The sequence below is a fragment of the Poeciliopsis prolifica genome, unplaced genomic scaffold (genome assembly GCF_027474105.1).
Source record: "Poeciliopsis prolifica strain line A6 unplaced genomic scaffold, Auburn_PproV2 SCAFFOLD016, whole genome shotgun sequence".
NCBI lineage: Eukaryota > Metazoa > Chordata > Actinopteri > Cyprinodontiformes > Poeciliidae > Poeciliopsis > Poeciliopsis prolifica.
Genome location: NW_026562391.1, coordinates 1,410,787 through 1,430,630, shown reverse-complemented (window position 1 = coordinate 1,430,630; position 19,844 = coordinate 1,410,787). Strand labels below are relative to the sequence as shown.

General features: G+C 39.6%; 3 protein-coding genes and 1 non-coding gene across 4 annotated transcripts; 1 reads left to right on the top strand and 3 right to left on the bottom strand.

The window, feature by feature from the left end:
- Window positions 1-2,081: 2,081 nt before the first annotated feature.
- LOC129367161 (uncharacterized) lies at window positions 2,082-10,971 on the bottom strand. Its single transcript, XM_055041458.1, has 13 exons — window positions 10,768-10,971; window positions 10,449-10,538; window positions 9,462-9,539; window positions 8,708-8,850; window positions 8,490-8,596; window positions 8,108-8,240; window positions 6,867-6,876; window positions 5,832-6,029; window positions 5,378-5,467; window positions 4,937-5,002; window positions 4,032-4,174; window positions 3,855-3,955; window positions 2,082-3,655 (listed from the first exon to the last, which is right to left on the bottom strand). Exons 1-13 carry the CDS (start codon window positions 10,877-10,879, stop codon window positions 3,508-3,510), a joined length of 1,419 nt encoding a protein of 472 aa, XP_054897433.1. The 5' UTR covers window positions 10,880-10,971; the 3' UTR covers window positions 2,082-3,507.
- Window positions 10,972-14,206: 3,235 nt separating this feature from the next.
- trnav-uac (transfer RNA valine (anticodon UAC)) lies at window positions 14,207-14,279 on the top strand. Its single transcript has one exon. It is a non-coding gene; the product is annotated as a tRNA-Val (tRNA).
- Window positions 14,280-14,623: 344 nt separating this feature from the next.
- On the bottom strand, window positions 14,624-17,543 carry LOC129367159 (uncharacterized). Its single transcript, XM_055041456.1, has 3 exons — window positions 17,524-17,543; window positions 17,057-17,286; window positions 14,624-16,166 (listed from the first exon to the last, which is right to left on the bottom strand). The coding sequence occupies exons 1-3, from the start codon at window positions 17,541-17,543 to the stop codon at window positions 14,680-14,682; spliced, it is 1,737 nt and encodes a 578-aa protein (XP_054897431.1). The 3' UTR covers window positions 14,624-14,679.
- LOC129367332 (histone H2A-like) lies at window positions 17,542-18,528 on the bottom strand. Its single transcript, XM_055041694.1, has one exon. The coding sequence runs from the start codon at window positions 18,517-18,519 to the stop codon at window positions 18,133-18,135; it is 387 nt and encodes a 128-aa protein (XP_054897669.1). The 5' UTR covers window positions 18,520-18,528; the 3' UTR covers window positions 17,542-18,132.
- Between the last annotated feature and the right edge of the window lie 1,316 nt (window positions 18,529-19,844).

Sequence of the window (19,844 nt, the reverse complement as noted above, 5' to 3'; positions counted from 1 at the left end):
AAGGAAATACATTATTATTAAAATTATTATTATTTAAAATTGTAGTTACTGAGAAACAAAATAGTTTAAATTGTGATATACTATTCATTTTTCAGGTGTTTATTGCTTTATGATGTTAAGAGAATAATTAGATGAAAAATGGGAGAAAAACATACTTCAAACAAAATATTTGATGCAAAGACTTTCAGCAGCTGAAAAGCTGCTGAAACCAGGAGTTTGCATTATAGCACCAAATCGTTTCAGTCATTTTTTTCATTGGGAAACCATATCAAATGTAATCTGATTTACAAACACTCACTTTTCTCTCCTCCTGAATTACCTGAAAGGTTCCTGAATGGTTCTGCACATCTTTTGTCCAAAAAGACTCTCCAGTTGGCTACAGAAGAAGCTGTGTGACGGCAGCCGTCACAAGGAAAGAGAAAACACGACTTTAAAGCTTCATGCACTGCTGCGAAGCAAGTAAAAATGTATTTATACAGCGCCACAAGAATATAAAAACAGACATAAAAGGTAGCAGTTAAGTTAAACCTTGTTATGAATGTATTTTTCAGACGTTCCTAAAGACTATTTGAGCATTTCTGAGCTGTAAATGTCCCATGTTCCAAAACTGGCGCCAAAATTATTGCTGAAGCCGATTTTTCTCTTACCGGATGCGGCAGAAGAGGCGTTGCTGTCTTCACCTGAGTGGGTCTTTGAAATATCGTCGCAGGAAACAGGATTGATGATATTACCATATATAGCAGACATTTCATGTTGGTCTTCATGCAAAGCCATCTTGGATTAACTGACCAGCCTCAAATAATTTATTTGTTACAAGAATTTCTTCTTCAACTCGTTTAAATGAAATGTTTGATTTAATATTGCTCAGTGCTGAAGACTAAGTACAGCAAGCGGTGATATTGAAGTAATTCTCCTTTTATTGAAATCGTCTTCCTCATTCTCCAAATGATTGGAAATGCAAAAAGAAAAAAAAAATTGAGGAAGAAGGAAATTGAAGATTTCAGCAAATATCTTGCCTCGTTTGAAAAGTTCATGTCAAGGAGGGATCAGAGGTCACGGCGAATTTATAGATTCACTGTACTGGAAGAAAGCAAACTTCTTGTTTCTGTTTACTGGAAACTGCGAATTCGGTGTCATTTATGGAAAAACTAATTTAATCATTCCTGTTTTCAAATTCTGTTTGTAGAAAACATTTTAAAATAATGTTGTTTTGAATCACTTTACGGTAACATACTTTGAAGTTTTGTAATTGCATCCCGGAAAAATTGGGGGGAAAAAATTGAAGATTTGCAAATAGTTTTGCAAGAGACTTAATTAAGAGTCAATTGTATGTTTTTGCTTGTTGAGTAGAAACTTAAAAGGAAACATTTTATATATAAGCATCATTATTTAAAGTCAGTAATGTAGTTTACTGTAAAATTTGACTGCCAATTTGCAGGAAATTAATTTTCATGCTAATTTAAACGGCTAATTCCTGTCATCATGGAAAAATAATATATCATGAGAAAATATTTTATATCGCTATTTTCACCCTGCAGTTTGTATAAAGTACCTATTTTTCATTTAGCTTAACCAATTCTGATGATTTTTTTTCTTCAAAATTGCTGAATTTTCGCATTTTAATGTTCAAATGCTTGGAAGCGAAGCTGGTGAGGCAGCAGCGATTGATCACCTGAGATTGATCAACCTGCCATTCTATGAAAGGATGCTCCTCCTGTCGCTACGTCGCCAATAAAATGGCTGAAAAACATTTAATATATGAACTGACTTTCCATCACTTAGCTCATGTATACATTGTACTGTGTTTTATGTTGACCTGCGCTTCTTACAGTATTGATATTCAACATAGTCTGTGAGTCACTTGTTTTTGTCCCATATACGATCATCTCTTGTGAACTTTTTCTCCATATCTATGCATCGGAGCGATAATTTTGCTTGTTCAGTCAAACGTTTGTTTTATTGCTCTTGTGTCAGCAAACATAGTCGGTCCTGGAAACGGAGAGTGGGTAAGAAATAGATGAGGTCTGGAAAGCTTGTTTCTTTTATCAAACCTTTTTTATTATAACTTTTCTAGTCCTTTTTTGCTGTATATACACATACTGATGTGGGAACTGGTAATATTTTGCCAAGTTAATGCCATAAGTAGAACATTTAAGTTTAACAGCTGGCACTGTTAAAGTTACATTGTCACATTTCTATTTAACAGCGCAAAATTTTTGAAACCATTGTCTTGTATTTGCCTTATAATTATTAGACTTGCTGGTTTCTGTGCAGGCCAGTGTGTTTCCACACCAAGTAATCTCTTTATGCTAAGAAGACAGCAGGGGGCGCTAACTCCTCATTAACCTCACAAGCATGAAAACAGAAGTAAACTTAAGTAGCAGCTGACAGAGCAGATAGTTTTTCATCTGGTGCTTGTGCTCCTCTTCCTCTGTTGTCACCCCAGGCAACTGATTTGGGAGGCGAGAGATGATACAAGGAAGCAACGAGGAGCAAAACACAACAGGACATCAGAAAACATGAGTGAAATACAGATCAGATAATAAGTAATAGACATAATAAAACTAAAATAACCAGACTGAATTAAATCAAAACCAAAACGAGGCTGATTTGATCGAAAAAAAGGCCCAGCTGAGGCAAACACAGAACAAATCATCAAAACTATTAAACGAAAAAACCCAAAATTCTGTCTGAGCTGAACGAGCCCTTAGAACAAGGAATGTGCACAGAAATCCGGTGTCTGGAGCTTCAAATGTGATTATCCACAGAGACTTTCTGCGTATTTGTCTTAACATGCAAATAAAATGAGGTTTTTATTCGGCTGTCACAACAATTTTTCTTTCTTAGAATAATGAAAAGAATAAATAAATAAAGCACAAAACCATGTTTACTTCATGTTAATGTGTTAATTACCTGGAGAATTTAGATTGACTTTCATTCTTTTATTGCAAGAATAATAGAAGATAGTGGAAGTTGTACAAACAAATATATATATATAAAGCAATAACAAGCCCAAAAGCACAAATGTTGTGTTAATATAAAAAAATGCATTAGAATAATTTGTAATAATAAATTAGCTGCTGAACAACAGATGTGAGAGGAAAAACATTAATGGTTGATTTGCGATCAGTAGGATGTGTAAGTTTGAGATGCAGTAACTATGACACAGCTTTCGAAATAAACGCTCTTTATATTTTCTGATCATTTTATAACCTGTTGGTGAACAAACTGACAAGATTTCACTAAAACCGAAAGCTTTACTTTCGGTCATTGTTTACTCCATCATTATTCACAGCATTTACCAAAAATAAAATCGTTGCTATGAAGCGATCGCCTTCACTTTCAAAACAATGTTCTGCATAAATCAAACGAGACCCTGCTTCCAATCCAAAACCCAACAGGCTCCTTTTCCAAATGATTAAAACCGGGACTCCGGCTTTTCATTCCCGGTTCCAAGTTAAGACTTCAGGTTCGTTTGAACTTCCCTCGACTCGGTTTGGGTTTTATTTACGGAGCCACGTTTTTCTCACAGATCCAGTAGTTTTGGTCTTCACACGGTATGTCATTCCAGCTGTTTTCCAGCTCAAAGAACCTTATCTCCACACAGTTTTCAATTTTGCCTTCGAAACCGTTTGGCTCTTCAGGCCCCCAGTAGCTGAAACCAAAAGAAGACAAGACACGACAACATCAATGGCAAGAAAAGGTGTTTTAGTGAAAAGGACCAACTGACATGTTAGCATGCATCCTATTTTTATTCATGTTGATTATTGAGATTTAATCAACAATTCCTACATTTTTTTTTGCTTCACAAAACAGAAAAATGGTAAAAACAAACAACAACAAAAGAAACCCACTTTTTGGTCAGCTCAGTCCCATCCACCCATGTCCACTTCCTCGTCTTGGTGTCATTATGGAGTCCGAGCCACGTGAGTCTGTTAAACTGTCTTGTGAAGTCCTTACGCAGAAAATGAAGCACGCATTTACTTAATATAATTGCCCAGTCATTTTATTTTGAATGAAGACACATTTACCTGTTCTTCTTTGGTGTTTATAATCACCAGGTCAGCGCCTTGGCGCCGACAAAACTGTCTGCTCCGCAGCCACGTGCTCCTGGCGAAAGAGATGTAGTACACACTGGACTGGAAACGCACCCATCCCTGCTGGATGTACCGCTCTGTTGAGGGGAAGAAAACTCTTCAGACTCTTTTCACCAACACTTTGTGTGCACCAGAATTTGTTTTACAAAGCTTTCAAAGGTTTGAATCAAAAGATGAACTAATGCGGTGTAAGTCTAAATTAAATGGTCACTTTATTTGAAGGTGTGTGCATAAGACTGACTTGCCTCTGTCAAAAACATGACATAAGATCTGTCTTTGTGACTCGGTAAATAATGACACTTTGAATGCAAAGTTCACCATTTTCAATGACTTTTAACACAAGTTTTAGAAACATTTTGGATTAAAAGTGTCATTATCCACCGAAAGACACTTTACGGCAACAGTCGTATATATTCATAAAGACTCCTTCATGATCCTGACAGGCGTTATGTCACGATAATGACTGTGTCTTATGAACACCTTGTCAAATACAGTGTCACCAACTAAACTTCTCATCTGTTTCAGTTTGTCTTAGAGCTTCATTGATCCAAAGTTATGAGTAATTATGAACTTCTTCCAGATGCTTATACCACGTGTTTTTTATCTGCATTGTTTAGAGATCTGAGCAACGTCATTTGCAGGGTGGAAGAGAATTGAGCACAATTTAAATTGATCGTGGTAAAGACCATGAGAGATAAACAACAGAAAATACTATGAAGATGTGTCCTCAATAGTTATTTTACATGCTGTTGGCGTTACCATTGTTGAACTCAGTAGCTATGGGTTTTCCCCATAATGAGTTTCATCATCATCCACATCCTCATCATCATCACACTTACCGATCAGCTGACTCTTCTTGTCAGTTTCATTTCTGCAAGTTGTTGATGTCTGACCGTCAGGTTTGACTGAAAGAGAAGAAAATGAATCAAAGTTGTGAAAACAGACATGTGACTAGAAAAAACAAGTGAGCTGATGCTATGTGGGAGTCTGAAGTTCATTTTAAGAAGAAAATAGTGAAGCATTAGCCAAGTGGAAAACCCCCATCCTCTCAGTCTGCATAGTTCCTCTGACTTTTCACAAGTTTGGCAACAGTTTGTTATTCTTATCGTCCTGAAGTGGACAGAAATGTGTAAATGATGCCTTTTTTATTAATCAGTAATGGATGTCATTTTGGAAACATGTTTTTATCCTTCTCTTGTTTATTTTCTTAATCCAGATACAACTTATTGCTGATAAAGCACAAAGCTCTGCTGTCACAGTGATATAGGTGTAAAACTCACACAGTGTCAGGCGGAGAGAGACGTTGACAGCAGCTTGTAGGAGGCAAAGGAGTCCAAAGCTGACTCCAACCAGTCTGAGTAGCTTTGTCCCTAGATACAGAAACAGGGTCACAATAACAGAGAAATTGTTCTGTTGCATCTTATGTCAAATGTTTGTTTGTCTGTGTGTGTGTGTGTGTGTGTGTGTGTGTGTGTGTGTGTGTGTGTGTGTGTGTGTGTGTGTGTGTGTGTGTGTGTGTGTGTGTGTGTGTGTGATTGTGTTGCTATGCTAAGCCTGACACACTCATGTAAGTCAAAAGCAAACATAAGTTTCATCCAGTCATTTAATAAATCTTAAATTGTGCTTGGAGGCTATTCTTAATGTTACAGTAATTGACAAATAATGAAAAAAGTGTGTTTAAAATGAAATCTAAAAAAGTAAAACATACTTTTCAACAGAGTTTTTTTTCCTTACCTGGTGCAGGACGGTTCCCTTGGTCTACTCCTCCAGCAGCCGTTGTAACTGCAGGCTCAGGCAGATTCACGTAGTCCATGCTGAACTCTGCTGGCTCTCTGCGGACAACTCCTGGCATCTTACCTTCAGAGCGCCGCCGTGAGACAACCGGCAACAAACTGCTTTTCTTGCATAACACTAGAAAACAACTGTCTTCTTCTTTTGTTCGTTTCACAACAACGACAAGACTCGATTTTTCTTCCTCTTTCAGGCACCTGACTCATTTCTCCCCTTCTGGGTCAAAGGTCAGAAAAAGACACATTACTTCATATAAACCATACTTAAGAAATACATGCTCCATGATGATCGTACCAAGACAGCCTTCGTTTTTGTTGTGTTAGAACATTTTAATCACCTCTAACGAGAACGTTTGGTTTATTCTCTAATCTGATCTACGAAACAACCTGATCAATGAGAGCATTAGGACAACGTTGAGTTTGAAGCTTCTTTATTCTTCATAAAAAACAAAACAAAAGACATGGAGTAAGATAAACAGGAACATTTTAATAGTAGACAGAAAAGAGAACAACATCACAGCCTCAGGATTTCCTCACTTCCTTCGTCGCTCTCATCTTCCATAACTCAAAGCACAACCTTCATGAAGTAACCTCTTCAAAAAGGGAGTTTTTTTGTTTTTCAATTCCATTTCTCAGATATTTTTTTACTTCTTATGGATTTGTTTTTGTTTTTTTGTTTCCTGCTTCACGGAAACATGCAACATGTTTGTGAAATTGAAGGATGCAACTGGCAAAAAGCAAGTGGAGGTGAAACCTTCATAAATCTGAAATCATGGGCAAAAATGCTGGATTCTTTGAGCCACAGATTCAACAAGGTGGTCAAAATCATTCGCCAGAGACGTTTGGTTACCATTGGCATCGTCACGCAGCGGCTGCAGATTTGAGAACCTCCACTCTGCTGCCTCGCTGTGTGCGTCTCATTGAACACTTGCTGACTTTTAGAAATGTAAAATGTTTCAAAGATATGTGAAATCGGTACCAGTCACGATCTGGGAGAGTTTGAAAATGGCAGGGTTTTTTGTTTTGTCTTTAATATCATAAACTACAGTTGTTAAAGCCTCAAAGACAAATAATAAGTACTGACATTGATTCAGCCATGTTTTCTGCACGGTCATTTCAATTGTATGCGTTCTCAAAGTCAAGATTTGGTCTGTGAAAAAGGGGATCAACAGCTTGTCACAATGAAGATAGCTTTTTTGTTTGTGCAACAACAGGTTTGCTTTGAATAGCCATAAATAGATAGCAATAAGTGGCAAAGGAAATGAACAAAATAAGCAATTTGGCTCAAAATGAACAATTCGGGGCTCCGCCTGATTATCAGGAAATAATTGTAAAGTAGTTTCGTCTCAGTCATTAATTAATAATTACCTTCTTGAGTGAGGTTTGGTATTAAATATGACCGAAGAAACAGACAACCCGTCTTCAAATTTTTGGTAAATTATTAAGAAACATACAACTAAGAAAAATGACAATTTTGCTGCTTGAATAATTGTTGCCTTGCTGCAGGAAAACGTTCGCCTTGGAATTATTATGTCACCAAGAGACCAAAAGTTGGAAAAAAGAGAAAAAGATCCTTTCACTTGCATGTATAAATTATCCACTGAGTATACAGTAGATCAGTTTTATATTCCTGATAAATTATGTCAAAACAAACAAAACAACAACAAAAAACCCCACATATGCAACGAGCTTAGAAAAAACAGGTCGTGCTACATAAGAATTAAATAAATCACAGCAATGAGAAGCTGATTTATATTAAACAATTGGACTGTTGTAGTCTTGCTGTCCATTTACTACATATGGCTGCCTGTGTGCGCCCCCTGCTGGACTGAGCTGTTAATTCAGCTTTTTAAGAAACGCTCTCTGAAATGACGTCATCCTGCAAGACTTTCACTACATTTCACCAAAAACTGAAGCTTTAGTTGACACAGAAAGGACGGATTTCTTCTGTTGAATTTTTCTTTATTGATGATTTAGCAATAGAAATTACACTGCCTGTTTGCTGAAATGTGCCATGCAAAGAAGCACGACTGATGGATTGATAGAAATGAACAGAAATGATCAAAGCTTTCATTTTAAAAATACATTTGAAAATCAAAATACACAATGCTTATAATCCAACAACAACAACAACAACAAATCTGCCTTAAATTTCTGATTCATTTTCCAAGTTTTGGTTTGTTTGTTCATTTGTTTGTTTTCTGCTGTTGTTTAAAGAGCCGTTTCTTTTTCACAAATCCAAAAGTTTTCAGTGCTACAGGGCATATCGTTCCAGCTGTTTTCATTTTCGAAGAACCTCATCTCCACACAGACTTCTTTTGCCAACTTGTTTGGCTCGCCGGGGCCCCAGTAGCTTCAAACGAGGAAGACAAAAACAGGACAACATCAGAGAATCGACGAGAAAACTGTTCCAGGTAAAGAGAACAGAGCAACACAGTAACGTCCCGGGAATCTGTTAACAGATTTTACTGCCAGTAGTTTGAACACATGTGGTTTCACCTTAAACATAGCTGTTGATGCATGATGGTGCAAGTTGTTGGAAGAACATTAATGGATGCTTTTAGGTAGTTTTTTTATTTTAATGTTTAAAAAAGGTAAAAACCTGTCTGTCAGTGGAACTTCATTCACCCATATCCACTGTTCTGTCCCAGCTACCTCCTGCAGTCCGATCCAGGTCAACCTGTCCCTGGCAAGCTGTGTGATAAAGATCTTACACAGAAAATAAAAATAACAATGAATACAGAAATCTTTTGCTATGTTTGCATGTTCTTCTTATTTGTTCTGCCTAATAATCAGTTTCTTTCACGGTACCAGAAGTACCTGTTCCTCTCTGCTGTTTATGATCACCAGGTCGGCGTCCTCCTGCTGGCAGTCCGTCCGGCTCTCGGCCCAAGTCTTCTGGACGGACGATATGAAATAAAAACTGTCGCGGAAATACAGCCATCCCTTCTGGAGATACTGCCCTGTTCAAGTGTTAAAAAGTCTCATAAGCTTAATGTTTCCCCCATGCTGGAAAAGATTAAGGCGCGGGTGTCTAAAGTGCGGCTCGGGGGCCATTTTGGGGTCCCTGTAATGACTTTTTTATTTTATTTTATTGGAAGACTGAATTGCAATTCAAGAAAAGCACAAATTTGTCCTTTTAAATCGGTTTATGCAAATGGAGAGTTTTTTCTTTCACATTTAATGTGGGCAAAGTTATACAACTTTAAATAGTATTACAATCACCTTTAGGTACGACACACACTTTGCTTTTTAAACCACGTTTTTGTTGCTGTGATGTTTTCATTTTTTGTGGAACTTGCAGACCGGGTGTCTTACCTTTAATAGTGAAAATGTGCAAGGCTTTTTTCTGTTTTGAATTTACAAAATAGTCAACATTTCCGGCAACAGCTAAAAATTGTGTCTACTGTGTTAGTTTGAAATGTTACATCTCATTTATTGCCGAGCAAGTTAAAAACGAATTATTTCTTTTTGGCCCATGTAGCAAAAGCTTTGAACACCACTGATATAAAGCTTTCCACATATGAATTGTCACATAATTTCTTCTGTGTCGTTTCATAATCGTTGCACTTACTGGTCTCTTGCTTCAGCTTGCACACGTCCTCAGTCTTGTTAACGCAAATCACCTCATCTGGCGCGGGCTGAGGTTTGTCTGAAAGAATAGGACAACAAAGCTATTTGAAAGAAAATCTCTCATTAACATTCATGGCAAATGTCAAGTCTAAAGATACAGTATACATACAGAAATTATGGCGGCATCGAGTAGCTTTGTAAATTAAATGGAAAAAGAAGACAAAATGTAAAAAAAAAAAAAAAATAGACAAAAGAAAACATTGGAGCACAGAGAGCCAGATAAGAACCAAAACAGAAATCCAGGAAAAGTTGAAGGCAGGATACATAAGGAAGAGACAGGATTTAAAGGGAGGAACGAGCAAGGAGTGACTGAGAAAGAACAAGGACAACATGGCTGATTAGAAATGGGTTGTAAGTGTGAGGGACAGAGAGAGAGAGAGACACAGGGAGTGAGGTACACAAACTGGGAAACTATGAAAATGAATCTATAATAAAGAAATAGAAATAAGGAACCTAATTAAACCAAGGTAAATAAAGAACTGAATTAAGGTGAAACAGAAACAAAGCTATTCAAGTTGAAGATAGAGATTAGGAACATGGAATAACAAAACTAGAATCAAACTCCAAAACAACCCAAAAAACCCACAAAAGTTTGAAAAATGACTTCACCCTGAATTTCTCTATCAAACTTAACAGCATATTTTTTCAGGATTATTTATAATTTTGTTTGCTGTTACACTTTTCAATTCTGTAAATGCAGTTTGTAAAAAATAAATGCAATCGAAAGAACTACAAGGTTTTGCTAAAGCCTCAAACTATTAATTTCTGTCTTTCATTGCTCAACTTACACACAACCCCCCCCCCTGAATTTTAAAGTTGGATTCCTGAAAGTTTCCAGATCCAACTCTTGGTCTCTGATTGGTTTCCAGAAAAAGTGTTTGGTCTCACAACAAAGAGACCGAACACAAAAAACAAACAAACAACTCACAGAGAGCCAGACGAAGGGAAACATTGAGAGCAACTTGTAGGATGCAAAGAACTCCGACTCCAACAGCGACCAGTCTGAGCAACCTAGTGCCTGTGCAGGGGAAAAAAATCCACATTGAATATTAAACTCTTGTGTTGCTGCTTAAAACAAATCATTTGTCTTCTTCATGCAGACCGATCAGTGGAGATATTCTTCTTAAAATCCCGTAAAAGGAGGAAAAAACAAACAGCAGCGAGTTTCAATCAGTTTCTCAAAATTTGCCAAGTAAAGAAGAAACATTCTTTCAGGCAATGATGTTTCAAGGCTGCTTGGGTCTTACCCGATTCAGCGCGATTTCCCCTGGTCTCTAATTCGGGAAGGCTATTAGTGGACGAACCGGGTTGATTCACATAATCGATCTCAGCTGTGTTTCGATTAACAGCTTGCGCCATCTTACCCTGCAAGAGGAACACTGACGATGGGCAAGAGCTCAGTGGCTGAAGCTCAATGCTGCCTCTGTTCGTTTCTCAATGTGGCAACACCTTCTTCTCCTTCTCCTTTCAGACATCCTAAAAAGCATTTAGTTCCCCAGTTACAAAAAGTGAGGAAGGAAACATTATTTCAATAAAACCTTTTTGCTGTGAATCACATTGATTGTTTCACAAGTCTGAAACATAGTCATTTTTTAAAAAAATGATTCAAAATCTATTTTTCTTCCTTTGGTCATAATTGTGTTAGCTACCAGCTGCACACTGTAAGATTATTTCTACGTATTTTAAAAGGTATTTTGTTTTTGTCTGCTGGGATTTATGTTTGTACTCTTTGGGTCAGGTCTGAGCAGAAACTTCATTAAATGTGCAATTTATGTACATAAATGTATTGAACAGGGACAAAAAGAGAAAGATAATCTCATCACATGTTTTTGAGAATTGGACGGAGTTGTTTTAAAATTTGAAGGTAAAGCTGCCACTAAAGGCAAAGGTTTAAAGAAGCCTTAAAGTCGTCATTAAATCTCGACCACTTTACAAATCAGATATTTGAAACAGAACTACCTCTTCACTTTCAAGGATTTTGAAAACGTTCTTTCTTAATTTGTTTCACTAGTTCCTCACATTTGTTTGTCTCTGTGATGAATCTTCCACATTTTGAACCACAATTTCTGCTTTTGATTTTTTTTTTCCCCTTACCCGACTGTAATTACCCGTTATTCTTTTCTTTTTTACATTTGTGATTTAGGATCCAGTTTAGTTCCAGTTAGACGCGCTCTGGTAGGATTAAATGAACTTCTTCATTCACATTCCCCAGACGGATTGGTCCATATCGACATTTTGAGGTGTTGACTTTACAGTCGTGGCGTGAGCCTGCTGTCCCGTCACATCTCACTGGTCAGAAGCTACAGAGGCCATCAGATTCTATAAGCGAAGACCTTCAGCTTAAACACTTTGTCCAACACATTTCCGCCTGCTGTAGCCCACCCAATCTGAGACCACATGGTCAAGAAACATTTTTCAAAAGATGCATTGTCCAAGTTTATTGAGCCTGAGTAGATCATGGCATCGGTTTTCTGTTCTTTGCTGGAGGAACTATCAGCAGGTGCAGTCTCTTTCTGCTGTAGCCCAACCGCTTCAGGACTGGAAACGCTCTGTGGTTAGAGCATTGTTATGCCTATATTTGGTCATTTTATTTGGCCTGCCCACTCTCCTGTCTTCTGGAGGCGTCTCAGTTCTCTGCCAACCACAGGAAATGACATAAAATATCAAAAGTTACCAAAAGACACAGGCCAGCCACTCTGGGCCCCAAAAAAAACATTTCATGTTCAAAGTCGCACAAATCCTCTTGCTTCTCCAGTCTGACGATTGGTTTGATCTTCAGTCGTCTTTATTGTGTTCAGAATGAATGTTCTCGACCGACTGATTCACTATTTCAGCAACAACAGATCAGGCCTAGGCATCGAACTTATTGATTTCAGCTGCACAGGTAATAAACAATATTTCTCATGAATGCGTGTCATCTCTTTATCTATATGTCTGTTTGTGTGCCTGGGAAAATTTACTCCCTATGACTTACATTTTGCCATATTACATCCGCACATTCAAAGGAGGCCAATTTGTGACACAAAGGCATCTATCTGTGTGCGTGTCTGTGATACATGACAAATTACGTTACTTTTATCTTCTCTGTAAGCTTGTTTCTTCCTCTTTTCTTACCACTTCTAATTTTGTCTTTCCTCGTTCTTTAATGATGCACCAAAAGCAGGAGGATGACATCATTCAGTGTCTAACAGCTGATGAGGTTGGGTCAATGCGCAGACCAGGGATGAGAGACTATGTCAATGAGCAGCCGTACGGGGAAGCGAACTCTTCAGGTAACACGAAATATTACAAACATCTTCATTGTAGCTTATTAATTTAAATGTATATTTTCATTTAACTTGCAGAGAGGAGACGCTACCATCTGCTTCTCCTCAGCATCGGCGCGCTATGTGTCATACAAGCCGTTCTCAATTTGTCGCTTCGTCTTACACGTGAGTGTCACTTCTTTGTTTCATAGAGTGTAGATAAAAGAAAAACAACAACAAAAAAACATAACAGTCATAACAGTTAGTTTCTTCTTTTCTTGTTTTTCTTCTTTTTTCTTCTCAGTTCACTCAAACAAGATCGCACCCAGCTCAGCTTGCAACATATCCGAGTTTAGTGCCGAAAACCACAAGATGGCGGATGACACAGAGTGTGAGCAAATGAAGCCCGGTCAGTGCAGAAAGTTCTTGGAAATCGTCTGTGCCTTGAAGAGAGACAGACGTACACTTGAAAAGACAAACAGTCAACTCATGAAGAAAATAAAGACAGTAGAGGAGGAGAGAGACCGGCTGAAAATGAATGTCTGCAGGTATCCCTTGCTGGAGGCATAAGCAAACCAAGCAGCTGCTCAGGACCCTGAAGTAGAACATGGTCTTTTTCTCTTACATTAACAAACACACACACATTCATTATGAAGATGTGTTTATTTTTTACAATGATATATATTTGATAATGTATCGTATAAATCTTTCATATATGGGCAAGAAGAAAAGTTTTTAAAATTAATTGCTCTTGGGGGCCCTATGGTGGGTGCCGTAGGGACACATGTTTATGTATAGAAAAAAAAGGGTTTGGGACGGCTCTGTCTCAGTAAAGATGGCAATCTAGAGATGTTCCTCAGTGCTGAGTCATTGGTTACAAGTCAGAGACATTTACTTGACATAAGGGGATGCTATTAAAAGAAAATCACACATTTGCTAATTATTTTCTGAATGAAGCTTTGTAGTTTTTAAAGCTAAGCGAAATAAATTGTATGCTGTTGTCTTGTTCATGAGGACTGGGTCGATGAAATGAGACATGAAGACATAGCTTGAGTTTTCCTAATAAAAAAATTGCTTAAGGCTGTTTTCACACCTGGTTGTCTGGTAGACTCAGTTCGATTGAGGACCAAAATGACAACATTTGTTTCATTTTCAGCTGGTGTCACTGTGTCAAACAAACCAAACTCTTTGAGGAAACTATTAACCAACTCGTGCTGCACCAAGAACCACTGAAGGAGAAGAGATTAAGCCTCTGAGCAAGACACTGAGTACAACTTCCTTATTTATGAAATGTAAACAAAAATGGCGTGGTGTCAGGTTGAGCAATTATAGAATTTCTCTTTTGTCTCTGACGGATGTGCCGAACAAACACTCTTCAACAATTGGCTCAACATGAGCCATTTCTTTGGACCCTTTACCGAGAACTTTACATATGAGACCAGTTTCTGTAGTGTAGTGGTTATCACGTTTGCTTTACACGCAAAAGGTCTCTGGTTCGAAACCAGACAGAAACATTTTCTGCAGGTTATGTTTATCATGGGGTGTTGTCAGTCAACAGGAGGGTTTGACTTGTGTGATCTGGCGCTTGCCAAGTAACTTCTGTGACGATGTCTTTGAAATCAAGGCTCCTTCATAATCACTAATGGTTTTGCATCCTGGATTCTGAATCGTGGCGTCTGAGTTCCAGGTACAGTGGGAACTTCTGGCATCGGACCTGAAATGTTGCACAAAGCAACTTTTTCAAGACAGTAAGTGTCCTCAGGCTTAATTTATGGACTCTAAGTAAACCAAACCCAAAGAAGCAACAAAATCTAGCAATATACTTTATATGATTTCAATATACTTTATTAAAGCATGGCAAATGCAAATAACTTAGAGATCAGTAAGTGTTTGTATTATAATACAGTACTTTTGTTAAAAAGGATTGGACATTGCAAACACATAGGCCACAGGAAGCTGAAGCCCAATATTGACAATATGCAACTTTCCCATCCCTAATGCCCCAAGAATCAACCCCGCCACCGTCCCCACAGTTCCCAGCCATGAGGACCACCTTGTAGCCGCCGCCGATGTTGCACCAACTGACACCCCCGCTGCTCCAATCACTCCCAGCAGGGTACCCGCCATCTCTCCGTCACTCAGAACTGGAGCTAAAGCGTCCATCCCTGCGAGTAGGACTCCTGCGACCGACGCTGCCCCTACAATAACTTTCACCTCGCCAGCTGCTCTGCGAACTAATGCCCCTCCCACTGTGGCCCCCAGGCCCAGCTGACACAGTTTTGCCCCAAAAAAAGATGTGGTCACAGCCTCCAGGGAAGACTGAAGGTTCATTCGAGTGCTGATGAATTCTGCGGACTGATTGTGCCCCGCCTGGCTCATCTTCGCAGCAACTGCACCGGCCTCCTGCTTGGCATGCAGCGTGAGCAAGGCAATGATGAAGGTTGCGAACATTCCCATGCACCCCACCAACATCCAGAACTTAAAGTCAGAGGACTGCAAAAGAACAAAGGCAATGATGACAACTAAAGCCAGAAGCACCATAAGCACAACCTGATGGCCCCCATAGCCAAACAATCCCAACATTGATGTGACAAAGGAAACCACTGCCATTGGTATTCCTGTGAAAGCCAAGAAATCGACTTGTTTGACCAAAACGGTATTGATCCAGTCGTGGATGGTTCTTTGCTCCATTTCAGCCTCTTTATGCTCGATTTTCCTCTTGTCTATCTCCTCCCTTTCTCTTTTTTCAGTCATCCATCTTGCCCTGTCGTCCACTGTGTTGCCCTTCTCTACAGATAATATCCTCTCCTCTATGTGCAGAGCCACCCTTTGTCTCTGCTGCCACTCAATAATCTCAATGTCTTCCCTTTCTCTGGACATGATATCAACTCCTAGAGTGCAACAAGTCTCTCCCTGGGTCCATGCCAGCTGGAATAAAACACTAAGAGGCGGTTTAAGCACAGTGAACAGGCCTAAAGCCCACAGAAGTCCCACCATGCCATAGGTCTTCACAATCCATTCGATTGCCTTCCCAAATGTTGCTCCACTGAGTGTGGTCCCTAGAATGCCAGCACACCCCGCTGATGCCCACAAGCCAGCAGAGTCTGCGTAGGAGGTGCTGCAGCTCCTCGTTGTTACAAACACAGAGGCTACCGCCGCCGCCAAAATAACTCCTGCTATGACGGATGTCATTGCTGTTGTCAGCGCCGTTGCTCCCATAAGCGTGCCCAGTCCCAGGGGACCCATCACCCTGACCTCCTCCATCACTGGTTTCAGTGGACCGCTTGCAGTCATCGCAGAGATGATCCTGTCCACCGGGTCCTCCGTAGCGCCCAGGATGCAACCTCCCACCGCTCCCAGGGCAAATCCCAGAGCTGCCTCCGTCAACTGGCTCTTGTTTCCTGAAAAAGAAAGAAGGCGCGGATCTTTTTACCACTTTGGTTTCTTTTATTCCTACTATTTCAGGAGCAATAAAATAGTTCTGTACCACCAGAACTATTGGACATCATATGATTTGAAACTATATTTCTGAAATCTCCACATTATCAAATGTTGTCGTTACATTTGAAATATGTAATCCCAACAAATAATGTCTACAAGATAAAAGAAAAGTTGGTTTACTATTTCAACTTGACAGACAGTCATAATTTCTTGTGATACTTTTGGATCAATGGAAATACGGCGCAATATGAAGTCTTCAGAAAACAATAAGACATCAATATCAACTTATGTGTTTTTATACTTAATAATTATGTTTCATTTCAGTTTTAGGGGTTTCAGAGATGCTCAGAAAAAGATTCTACGCCAAGCAGAACAAATTCCACAAAAACAATCTACGCTGACTGCACTGCAGTGAAACGACTCATTTTCCAGCCAAGCGGTCAAACTATGCTTACATTTTTGTAATTTTAGTTTCAGATTTTTTTTCTGTCAGTCTCTGTCACTACTTTATCTCAGATGCACAATGTTGCCTCGTGGTAATGGACAATGTACCCACAGCCAGACACCTTTGACAAACAGGTTTTTCAGGTTCGACCAGGAGAAATGATCTCTATCTGGCTGCATGTGACTTAAATCAAACTAGCAAAGATGGAAGATACAAACAATAAAAGCCTCATGAGAGCACTACAAAAGTTTTATGTGGTCAGCCAGTAATGAAAGCAGAGCTGTCTGATGGTTGTTTTCACTTCAGCTCAGTTTGTAAGAACAAAGGAGCAAACCACTGAAACACTGGATCATCAACAAACATGTGAATGAAACTACAGATTTAGGTATCAGACGTTGGTCTCACTCAGTTTATTCCGTGCCATGTTGTCCAAAGAGAAGGCGGCACAGCGAGATCTTCTTTCCCAGAAAATGCTTCTGTCCTCCTCTGTGTGCTCGCAGGACTCGTAGTAAAGCGTGTCCAAGACAGTTTCTGTTTTTCCTGCCCCCACAGTAAAGGAGCCTTGAGGGGACACGCCCTCTTTCCCAACTCGCTTCTCTGAATCACCTTTCCTGGAGATCTGCTGGATCCCGGCACTACAGAGTTCAATGTGTTTGTCAGTGGGGTTTGAAAGAGGAACAATGCGGCAGCTTCCATGTGTAGTTTTGGTTAATGTAAAAAATAAATAAATAAATAAATCATTTGAAATAAATGCATCCTTTATTGTAAAAGCATAAAAGACAACAACAAAACTTCTTTTGTATTTATTTAGTATGAAAAAACATGTAATTAATCATATGTATATATTTTTTTGAAAAATCTCGACCTCTTACGATATAAGGAATTGATACATTGCCAAGGTTTGTAATCTTCATCAGGTTCACCTCAAAGCTGAGAAATGCAATCTTAAAAAAAAAATCCAAAAAGTTACATTGTGCTGTCTTTAAATTGCATTTTATTGCATAAGCTGGCATTTTATTGCATTTTATATGCTGGGAAAATGCCACTGAACATTTGGTAAAGATATTTACAATTTCATAGTTTTCCTATTTTTTGTGTAATTCTTGACCAGACTTTCAATAACTGCAGTAGATTTTGGCCCACTCCTCCATTCTGACATCTTTACAAAATCCTTCAGGTTTCATGATTGTAACTGGGCAACACAGAAGAAAGAGTACAAGAATTTATAATAGGATAAGTTAACCTAAAGAGGTTTAAAAGTAACATGGTTGATGGAGTCTAATGTCAATTGTTATGATATGGAAAATACAGAAATCATATCCCACTTATCCCTAAGATGTGGAACCATTTTCCCACTCAGTAGTTTCTCATAGTAAACATAGTTTAAGCATTTTTTAAGATGGAGAAAAAAGGAATAATGCCCTTTATTGAACAGGTGAGTGGCTCTTAAAAGAGCCTTTGTGGGTCCAGCAGTGTTGACTCTACTTGGCCTTGGCGGCCTTCTCGGTCTTCTTGGGCAGCAGCACCGCCTGGATGTTGGGCAGTACTCCACCCTGAGCGATGGTGACTCCACCCAGCAGCTTGTTGAGCTCCTCGTCGTTGCGGACGGCCAGCTGCAGGTGACGCGGGATAATGCGGGTCTTCTTGTTGTCGCGGGCGGCGTTCCCGGCCAGCTCCAGGATCTCGGCGGTCAGATACTCCAGGACGGCCGCCAGGTAGACGGGGGCTCCGGCCCCGACACGCTGCGCGTAGTTGCCTTTGCGCAGCAGCCTGTGGACGCGGCCCACGGGGAACTGCAGCCCCGCGCGGGACGAGCGAGTCTTGGCCTTGGCTCTGGCCTTTCCTCCGGTTTTGCCTCTTCCGCTCATCCTGAAGCTTCTTTCTGGTCAATGTGGAGCAGCGGCTGAAAGCTTGTCTTATAGGAGAGCAGAGAGAGCGGGAGTCTCTGGAACAACCAACCAGAAAAGCCTCCAGCAGAGCGGGACGCCCGACAGTTTGAAGGGACTTTTTCCTCCAATGAGCAGCGAGGACTGAGCCGGGGGGGAGGAGCTCTGCAGGCGGAGCTGAGCTCCAGGAGGAGCCGCTCACCAATCAGGAGCCCAACACGTCCAGAAGCGTCTCCTCCTCTCTGCTGCTCCATCACTGTAACAGCAGCGGCTCAAAGCTCCCGCTGACACTTTTCTCCGCGTTTCTAGAGAAAGCAGCAGAACATGGCGAGAACCAAGCAGACCGCCCGGAAATCCACCGGAGGCAAAGCTCCTAGGAAGCAGCTGGCACTCCGCATCCGTGGAGAGAGAGCTTGAGCTGCTGACCACACACACACACACACACACACACACACACACACACACACACACACACACACACACACACACACACACACACACACACACACACACACACACACACACACACACACACATACAGCAGGCCTCAGAGGCTCTTTTCAGAGCCACACACACATTTTCTCTCAAGAGCTTTTTCCTTTCACGGTTTCAGACCAGAAATGTTTGGAAACATGATGAATGAAAATAGTAAATTAAGAAATAAAAACTTTAAAAAAAGATGATAAAAAAAATCTGAAAATAGGAGATAGAACAGAGGTGAGATTCATGAGTCTTCATGAAATTTAAAATATATTCTTGGCTCTGTCCAAAATGACATTATTTCATCCGTGTGATGTAGCTATAAAACATGTTTGATGATGATTTATTTTCCTTAGTTATAAAAATATTGGCTTAATCTAAACCTTCATCTTGTTTATTGGATCTGATCTCAGTCATTTAGAGAAATGATTCCTGCCTCCATTGTTGTCACAAATCTAGTTGTTTTTATAGTAGCTGTAATTAAACCCATATTTAGAAATATTCTCTCAATCAAGAGGATTTAGTAAATCACAGCGCTGTATCTAAACTTCATTTTTCATCTAAAATCCTTGTTACATCTCAAAGCTCCTTTGGACAGTCGATCACAATAATCTTATAAATGTCTAAAGAAGCTGCAGGGATCAAGAGAAAAAGCACCGAGCAAGTTTAAATCTAATTTATTTGACAAATTAAACTTTATTATGTTGCAGTCCTCCATCAGTTTCCAGATCTTTCTATCATCACATAGGCTGCCATTAATAATCATGTGCTGCATCTATTGTCATACATCTACTATTCTGTCAAACATTTAGTTATAATTTAGTTAT

Excerpts from the sequence above, each read along its gene's own strand:
- LOC129367159 (XM_055041456.1), bottom strand. The coding sequence starts at position 17,543 with ATGTATCAATTCCTTATATC. Across the intron at positions 17,287-17,523 it reads ATGTATCAATTCCTTATATC|TGCCGGGATCCAGCAGATCT; the intron begins GTAAGAGGTCGA and ends TGAACTCTGTAG. Across the intron at positions 16,167-17,056 it reads CATGGCACGGAATAAACTGA|GAAACAAGAGCCAGTTGACG; the intron begins GTGAGACCAACG and ends TTTCTTTTTCAG.
- LOC129367161 (XM_055041458.1), bottom strand. The coding sequence starts at position 10,879 with ATGGCGCAAGCTGTTAATCGAAACACAGCTGAGATCGATTATGTGAAT. Across the intron at positions 5,003-5,377 it reads CTCTCTCCGCCTGACACTGT|TCAAACCTGACGGTCAGACA; the intron begins GTGAGTTTTACA and ends CTTCTCTTTCAG. Across the intron at positions 3,656-3,854 it reads GGGACTGAGCTGACCAAAAA|CTACTGGGGGCCTGAAGAGC; the intron begins GTGGGTTTCTTT and ends TTTTGGTTTCAG.
- LOC129367332 (XM_055041694.1), bottom strand. The coding sequence starts at position 18,519 with ATGAGCGGAAGAGGCAAAACCGGAGGAAAGGCCAGAGCCAAGGCCAAG.